This window comes from Grammomys surdaster, unplaced genomic scaffold, assembly GCF_004785775.1.
Source record: "Grammomys surdaster isolate TR1022 unplaced genomic scaffold, NIH_TR_1.0 126133, whole genome shotgun sequence".
NCBI classification, from domain to species: Eukaryota; Metazoa; Chordata; class Mammalia; order Rodentia; family Muridae; genus Grammomys; species Grammomys surdaster.
In genome coordinates, this window is record NW_021620941.1 from 4,607,460 (window position 1) to 4,616,681 (window position 9,222).

Sequence of the window (9,222 nt, forward strand, 5' to 3'; positions counted from 1 at the left end):
TAAAGAACTCTCTCCATTGTACACTTTAAGTGAACAAATGATGAGACACACAGATGACATCTTAACAGAGCCGACAAAAACAACTAACCAAACCATTTGGCAACTTCAGTCTGCAGTCACCTTTCTTATTATCCTCATTAGGGCAGCCCAGGTGAGGGCAGCACCTTTGATCTCAGTACTTGGAAGACAGAGGCAGGCTGATCTCTAGGTTCAAGGCCAGCTTGGTCTACAGAGTAAGTTTCAGGATATCTAGGGCTAAACAGAGAAACACTGTCTCAAAACCAAAGCAAATCATCCACATTAGGCTGTTTCCTGACAGGAATACCAGTTCCCTGAGGGCCATACCTGTTGTGTTTTGGTAGCTGACTCACAGAAGATGCTCAGCAAACAGTTCTTCAACAAATGAACAGATCAATCACCAGATACCCCACCCCCTCAAGAACGCAACACAGCCCTGCAGCTTTCAGCAACAGCAGAGAGCCACAGAAAAAATACAACTATTTGTAATACTTAATACTGGAAAACTAAAGAACAAAACATTCTGTACGCCATAGGGAAGTAAGTTATCTATAGTTTAGAAAAATAAATTGTACTCCCTCATTTTAGCAATAAATATCCAGCAATTTATTGCTAAAGTAAGAGTTGTCCCCAAACAAACAATGTAGTAGCTGCATTTCAGGGCTGTCACTGTCACACTGCTGCACACAACTTAAGATCAAAGTTAAATTTCTTAGTCAAAAACATTCCAAGTGTTCAAGCAGGATCAGATAAACTGTGGCCTCTGAAGATCACCAGGGAGCCCAGAAGACTCAGCACCACACAGAAGAGCCTCTGGCCCTCACTCAAGCGCAGGCAAACCAAACCCTGCCTCAGGCTGGGTGCTGCAGAGCAACAGGAAGCCCTTGCTCTCCAGGGCAGAGATGACACTAGCTGGAAGGAAGCCCATCTGGCCCTTGGAGGTCAGAGGAGATGAAGTAGAGTGGTGGGATTTTCTGGCCCTCATTCCTCCCCTCAATCCCCAGCAGCACAGGGCAGGTCCATTCATATTGACACTTCATTTGTCACATGTGAAGGTTGTGAAGTAAGTCATAATAGAACAGTGCAGAACTCGGAGTGATGGAGCAGAGGGCTTGGTCAACACACTACATGTGCCTCTCTAACTCTTCAAACTCATCTCCCCTCTCGTATGGAGACTGACAACACGTGCCAGAGACACGGCACTTCCCATGCTGAGCACAGCCTATGCAAGGAAGGGAGTAACTGACGTTCTACAGTGACCTTGCACTGCTGGAGGTCCTTAGACACACATATCTACTAAGTGATAGGAGACGCTTGACAGGCAAGGTCCCTTCTCTCCCCAAATACATAAACACAGAGATACATCAATTAAGTTTTAAAGATTATTTAATTTTATGTATACGAGTGATTTGCCTCATACATGTATAAGTATATGTACCTCATACACACCTGTGGGAGTCAGAAGAGGGTATCAGATCCTTTGGAATTGGAGTTACTGTAAATTACCATGTGGTTGTTGGGAATCGATCTCAGGTATTCTCTAAGAGGAAAAAGGTGCTCTTAACCACTGAGCCTTCTCTCCAGGCTCATAGGTAAATTAGTCTTTTTCTTGAAAGTGTGTGTAATGCACCTAGTTCACAGAACATCATAGCCCAGGCCAGGTCAGAACACTTCTGTCAGCTGTCCTTAAAATTCACTTCTGACTTGTATTTTTAACTAGAAATGGGCACACTGTGGAATAACTTCACTTATCAACTAGCAAGCCCAGGGTAGCTGTTCAACACAGAAGCAAGCCTGTCTACAGAGTTTTGTGGGTGCAGGGTTAGTCATACTCTGAATCTTACTTCCATACAGCCCACAGGTTATCCTCTGGTACTAACACGTGGCTCACTCTCCTGATTAGAGGGCTCACCAATACTCCCTTCTCTTCACTTACAGGAAAAGGTGCACCTGCCCTGTATCAGTTTCACTGCTAGTCCATCCATCCCATTCCTTCTGACGCTGGTTGGCCTTTTAACATCCTCCAGAGAGCACACAGCTCCCAGACAGGCTCAGAGCTGGATGGGATATGAAAGAAATTGACTAATTTGTCCAAGATAGGCTGAGAGAAGAGAGACAAGCAGGCTTGAAGGGGAAGTCTGGGGCAGGTTATATATTTCTTGGGTTTACTGTGGTGATCAAGTTCCTCAGAGAACTGAGGTGAACTGGTGAGCCAACTTCCTCTTCTCTAGGGTCTGCTGCCCTAGGTTCTGTAAGGAGATGTAGGGTTAAGGAGCTGGCCAGACTCGCAGCCAACTCTCATAACTAAGGTGGACCAACGTGGGAAGGAATGTAGATGGCACAAACCCCCCTGAGGAACATGAGGGCAAGGCTGGCCCTGACCATGAACCAGAGACACCTACTCCTGATAGATGCCATCAAAGCCAGAAAGTGGGTAACAAACTTTACTTTTGCCTGCCCTGGTCATGAATATGGTTTGACTGGGAACACAATTGGGGAGCTGTGGTGATAGTTTGAGGCACCATCCATCAATACATCACTCTTCTAAGGCCAGTTAGTGGGCACAAAACAACCAGCAAGTCATGTGGAGAAACAGATGCTATTGCAATGACAACCAACCTTCCATCCCTGGAACTGTGCTATGGTGTACAGATGAACACTGCTCTAACGACCACAGTGGCACAGTAGGTGGAGGCAGCAGGCGGCATCTGTTGCTAGGTCGGCTTGTCCACAGCTCCAGTCACAGGCGCTCACACTCTCTGCCTATCACTGGAGTAGGGGCAGTGCCAAAGAGCTACTCCCACAGTCTAGTAGCTCAGGTGGCTCCTGCTCTCCTACTGCTCCCTGTGGTTCACGCTGGGAGATTACAATGGAGATTTGGTAAATACATTTAAAAAAAAAAAATATATATATATATGTATGTTGTCGCTGTCTTCATACACACCAGAAGAGGGCATCAGATTCCATTACAGATGGTTGTGAGCCACCATGTGGTTGCTGGGAATTGAACTCAGGTCCTCTGGACAAGCAGTCAGTGCTCTTAACCACTGAGCCTTCTCTCCAGCCCCTGTAAATGCATCTTTGTAAAGACTTTTTAAGACTGAAATGAAAACAAAAAAATTTAAGTACTGCACACATATAGACAGGTTACTACCTGACAAATAGCACTACCTTCATGCAATGATGGTGTGGTTCATGCCATACTAACATGGTGACCACTGGGTGGTCATGTGATGGCTTGAATGAAAATGGCTCTCATAGGCATATATTCAAATGCTGGATCCCCAGTCAGCGGAAATGTTTGGGAAGGAGTAGGAGGTGTGGTCCTGTTCCAGGATGTATGTCAATCAGGGTGGGCTTTGAGGTTTCAAAAGCCCACAGCATTCCTAGTTAGCTAGTTTGCTTGTGCTCTCTCTCTCCCTCTCTTTCCCTCCTTCACTCCCTCCTCCTCTTCTCCCTCCCCCTCCCTTTCCCCTACCCCTCACTTGTTCCCTTTGCTTGTACAGATGTAAGCTCTCAGCAAATGCTACAGTGTCATGCTCACTGTCATGAAGGTCGTGGACTCCAACCATCTGAAACTGTAAGCCCCAATAAAGGCTTTCTCTGTAAGTTGCCTTGGTTATGCTGTCCTATCAGCAAATGAAGAGAACTGTATTGTTGTGTCCCTGTATGTTATACAGCCACACAGGAGGATGGCACAGCCACAGGAGGATGCACAGCTACACAGCAGGGCACTGCTCTGAAGTTTCTTTGCCAGTGCCACTCTCTTGTCACATAGGTAGCCACCATGTGGTTGTTTGGACTGTGATCCTTCTTTTTTAATTTGCATCCACATGTGTAGTTTAACTTTAAAATTTGTGACCATCACACAAAGTAGTGTTCTGTATAGTTTCTCTATAGACCTGACAGCAACCACTCAGATGCATATGCATTCTTGTTTTTGTCTGTTATACTGTTTTGTCTGCTTGCCTTCCATGGTCACTGGGTTGCTCTTGGCTTTGGCTTTATAAACAATGCTGCTGAAGACATACTCAGTGTGTCTTTTGGCCGTGTGTGAGCAAATCCTAGGAGTAAAACTGGCGGGTTGCAGGGCATGTCCCTTATTTCACTTTACAGACAGTGTCAAACAATTCCAAGGGGCTGTGTGATTTTACAGTTATACCAAAAAGGTTAAGGGACCCAGGTGCTGTAAGCTGGGGGCTGACACACACACACACACACACACACACACACACACACACACACACACCTGCTGAACCACAGGGTGAAATGCTGGAACATTATGACTTGGAGAGTCTTGAAAGGCCACTAACAGAAGCTACGGTTTCTCATAGTGCAGCAGGGCATTTGCATCAACAGTTAGGTTTCCAAGGACTAATGCTAGCCTTTTTCTCCCTGGAAGAGCAGCTCTTTAATCTCTGGGTAAGTGCAGCAGTGCCACTAACACTCTCTTGGACAATTCATAAGCTGCATGTCCCCTATCTAGGGAGAAGAAGGGTGAAGGTGAACACCCAGCATACTCACAGGATCAACCTCAGCAAAATCTCAAGCTGACTGACCCCCACAAAGTTGGCCAATTTCTTCCAAAGTGCCCTGCCTGCTGCCAGGATTTCATTCTTAGATCTTCAGCTTACCCCTCGGCAGGCTTAGCAATGTTGTCTGTCTGTTCCTGACAAATGTGCGATCAACTGGCCTTTCAAATGTCATTTGCCGTGGCAGCTGGGATCCCAACTTAGCAGCAGTTTCTGTCAGGGCTTAATTCCATCCTGAGATGGGAAGCCTCTAAGCAGCATCCACACCGAGGATCACAAGTCAAGGTCACTGTGGACAGGACTCATGTAGCAGTCCCACAGTACCTGCGGTCAGCCTAGAGATCTGACCTTTGGTTCTTGCTGCCTGTCCTGCACTGGGCTCAGAGTGTATCCCTAAAAGGATTTGGAGATGACTTACTTCATCCGACACCCTTGCCCCTGCCAGGGGAGTAAGGGCAACTGGGCGGACAAGTGTTTGGAGGATACTGGGAAGAACTTTGAATATAAGGACTTCATTTTTAAGTATGCAAGGATCTTGCACATAGTGTTGTAGGGATGAAGCTGAGTGGGCAGAGAGTATCATGGGCACTTCAGGACGCACTCTGTGGAGCTGGTAGTGTGGTTTAACCCAAGCTTGACCACTAGTGTGGATACCTCTCTGAGCCTTTTTCACTTCTCTTTTCTACCTCCTCTTGCCTAAAAAAAGGACTAACTGCAGCCCCACTTCTTCCTCTGGTGACCGTGGGGATCTCAAAGGTGACCCTGTGGGTGAAGGTGGAGACAAGGAATCTGACCCAAAGCAGGCACTTACTGTCATCTGGTAACATCTCTAGACCTCTGCCAACACTCAATAATCAAAGGCTAAAACCAGCCCCAGCTGAGGGAGTTGAAAGCAAGACTTTCCACATTAAAAGACCCCTGTCTTACTCAGCACAGAGACATTTGCATGAGGACAGAGGGAAGGCGGTGTTTGAAGTTTTGCAACCCCAAAGGTCTGTCCAACATCCGACACCTACACCCGTGGATGCTGAGCATGGAAATGCTGAGCTCATTATTCAAATCCAAGCACTGAAGAAACGTGGATAGCGGGAACCCCTCCTGGCTTCTCATAGTGCCAAGCGGAAATTACTATACTCTTGTGTTTCTAAGATTTATTTTTAATTTATGTGAGCCTGTATGGCATGTGTATGTTCTGTACACAGAGGCCAGAAGAGGGCACTGGAGTACCCGCAGCTGGAGTTACAGCTGACCATGAGCTGTGCACCATGGGTGCTGGGAAGCAACTTGATACAGAGCAGCAAGCGCTCTGAACTGATGAAACATTCCTCCAACTGCTCCCCTTGAATGATTTGTTTTTGTTTGTGTGTGTGTTGGGGGGAGGGGTTGCCATGTGTGCGCTGCTGCCTTTAGAAACCAGAAGAGAAGGTCAGACCCTTTAGATGTTAGAGGTGGTGGTCAGTCAACTGACTGAGTGCTAGGAAGTGAACTCTGGAAGCTCAGCAAACACCTTAACCATTCACCTATCCCTCCAGTTCAGACTGCGAGTGCGTGCATGCGTGTGTGCGTGTGTGTGTGTGTGTGTGTGTGTGTGTGTGTGAGTGTGTGTAGTCTTTTTCCCTGTTTCTTTTCTTTGTTGAGTCAAGGTTTCTCTGTGTAGCCCTGGCAGTCGTAGAACTCACTCTGTGGACCAGGCTGACCTCAAACTCCCAGAGATCGATCTACTTGCCTCTGCCTCCATGTGCTGAGATTTAAGGTGTGCGTCCCTACACCCAGACAATCCTTGTTTGTTTGTCTTTTTGTTGTTGTTGTTTTTCTTTTTTTTAACACAGAAATGCATTATGGATAGTTTCCTATATGTCCAATTGTTTGACAGGTGAATAATGTTCTGCTGGAAGGCAGATGACCCTCCACCTAAGCAGTGAGTCTCCTGGCTGATGGACTCTTAACTCCTATATGAACATACAACTCATTCCTGCATCTCTGTGTGCTTGCACAATGAAACTCTGAGAAATAGAATTGCTAGTTTATATAAAGAGAAGAATGGGGAATCTGGAAAACTGCAGCCAACGGCCCCAGTGGGGCTCTGAGTGGCAGTGGGAGTGAGATGAAGAGGAGAAGCTGGACCTGCAGCCCCCATCCATCACCATGTGTCTGCGCTCAAATCTGACCTCCTCTATTTCCATCTCACGTACGTAACTACACCAAGAATTAGATGAGATAGCAATCTCCCAAGATGAGATACCTGAATGACCAATGGGCAAATGGTTCAGTGCTCAACTGCATTTGCAATCAGGAAACAACACATTAAAGCCATAAAGATAAATCACTACAACCATACCCCTGTGGATCAAAGGAAACGCTAAGCCAGGTATGATGGCACATGTTTGTAATCCCCGAACCAGGAAGGTGGAGGCAAAAGGACTAAGAGTTTGAGACCAACTTGGGCTGTAGTACAAGATCTTGTTCCAAATCAAACCAAGACAAATGAAAAGGAATGGAAGGAGAGGGGGAGCTGGGTATGTATCTGAAGCTATGCCCCTAGTTTACCACAAAACACCCAGAGTATGAAGTATGAAGAGTAAGTAGTTTTACAGGGCGCCTGCGGACAGCAGAGGAGTAAATACAAGCACATCCAGGAAATGGAATCCCACCCCACATGAGAACGAACCATCTATTCCTACCTACCTAGCACAGATGACTCACACAAAGAAAGACACAAGCCAACCGAGCATCTACACAACCACAACACCAGGCAGAGCGAGGCTACTGTCTGGGGAATCAAGAGAGTGGTTCCACTTGAGGTAAGGCTGCTATCTGGCAGCAACACAGGAGGACACACACTTCTGGGGACACAGGTCTCAGTCTCTAAGTTCTTTACATGTCTGTCTTCAATGTGTCTCTCCACACTGGCAGGGACAAAGCGTCTAGGCTTGAGGGTCCATGTCAGAAAGCTCCTGGCTTCAAAGCCTGCGCTGACCCTCAAGGCAGCTACGGTCATAGTCTGCTCTTCACTGCTTACTGCCGTCCTTCCTATGTTCAGGGCTGGGAAAGGGACTTCTCACTCGACCCTTGAGACCCCAACAGTAAAAAGTCTTACTCACTTTGGACTCTGACACTTGGCTCAGTAGCAGATGCAAGCACACATGAATAAATACATGCTCATCAATAAGCACAGAGGATCAGTGAAGGAATTCTGTAACCTGAACAACTACTGCATTCACTGAGGTACTACCTGACGAGGTGACCAGCAGCTGCTATGTGTTCAAACTAGTCTAAGCAACAGAGGACAAAAGCTGTCCCTCATACCTCCTCTAGGGCTCTAGAGAATGGTGGATGTTTTAGGCCCTTACTGGGCAGAAGACCAGTGGGAGTCACATTTAATACCACTTTTACCCATTTTACCTAAAATATCAGCACTCAGCAGACAATTTCATAAACCTGCTCCTGAGTTACTCCTTGTTTTTCTTACATTCTGCTATGGTGTAGACTTTACACTTCCAGCATGTTCTATTCACACAAGCCATTTTTAGGAAGCCTGAATTAGACAGGACAACTCTGGGCCCTCCCCTTCCATGCCAATGAAGTTCCCAGGACTAGGCTGACTGTAACTGCTTCTAGGTTATACCGTCTAGCAGCACACAGCTGTGGAGCACAAGCGGATCTGCTCACCTTTAGCTGGGCTCCAGGCTAGGAAGCCCTCTCTACATTTACGTAGGGCCTGAGAGCAAGGAGCACTGGATGGGCAGACTTCTGACAGACTGCTGGGAAGTATGGGAGAACTCAGATGAGAGATGTGATGTCTGTTCTCTCATGAATCCTGCCCCCATCCCCTCTAGAAACAGACTGTCTCAGGCCATGCAGAGCAGGCACTCAGTAGCATGGCCAGATGCTCGCTCGCTCACTCACTCACTCCCACACCTGGAGCCAAGAGGATGCTCCAGACTCAGCCTCCTAGCCAAAGCCAACAGAGTTCCTTCTCCAGTCATGGCTCAAAAGGCATCACAGCTACCTCTCCTTTCATGAGGTGTCATCATCAATGCCAAGTGTTCAGAGTGCTAGACAGCACAGGTGGCTTGGGGGCTCATGCTTTTGAATTATAGACACAAGTCACACTGATTTAGGCAAAACCAGACTTCATTCCCAGTCAAACGTGACCTCTCCCCACCCCCAATATCACTAAGCACACAGCACTGTGTTAGGTGGCTCGTGTAGTCCAGGTGGTGACAATGGCCCGACCTTATCTGACCCCACAGCATACAGAAACCTTGAGGCTGAGGAGACAGGGCAGTGATGGGATCTGAGGTCAGCCTTGGTGCATTTGCTAACCAGCAGTGTCTGGTTTGGCAGCAGAAGGGTGGTATGCACCTACAGATGGCTCAAAGGAGATCAAAGTCCAGTGGTGGGAGGGCTTGGGGTCTGCTTTTGTCCCTGGAGGAATCTTACTTCCTCCAGGTCAACTCAAAAGTTTCCTTCCAACAAACCAGTACTTACTAGGTGCAGACAGTGTGCGCGCGCGCGCACACACAGCTTTGCAGTCAGGTTCCCCATTGTCATCTCTGAAACATATGCCCAGCATGGAAGCTGTCTACACACACACACACACACACACACACACACACACACACAGAGAGAGAGAGAGAGAGAGAGAGAGAGAGAGAGAGAGAGAGAGAGA

At 47.3% G+C, this 9,222-nt stretch overlaps 1 protein-coding gene across 5 annotated transcripts in view; it reads right to left on the reverse strand.

The window, feature by feature from the left end:
* The window catches only part of Rapgef1 (Rap guanine nucleotide exchange factor 1), a 94,742-nt gene that overhangs the window by 64,006 nt on the left and 21,514 nt on the right, over positions 1 to 9,222 (reverse strand). For 4 of the 5 annotated variants that reach the window (XM_028756918.1, XM_028756917.1, XM_028756919.1 and 1 more), the window contains exon 1: positions 2,638 to 2,659. The exons of the other annotated variant lie outside the window; for it this stretch is intronic. In XM_028756918.1, coding sequence (XP_028612751.1) covers positions 2,638 to 2,644 — 7 coding nt within the window. In that variant the 5' untranslated portion in view covers positions 2,645 to 2,659. Of the gene's footprint in view, positions 1 to 2,637; positions 2,660 to 9,222 lie in introns of those variants that run through there. 5 annotated transcript variants of the gene reach the window in all.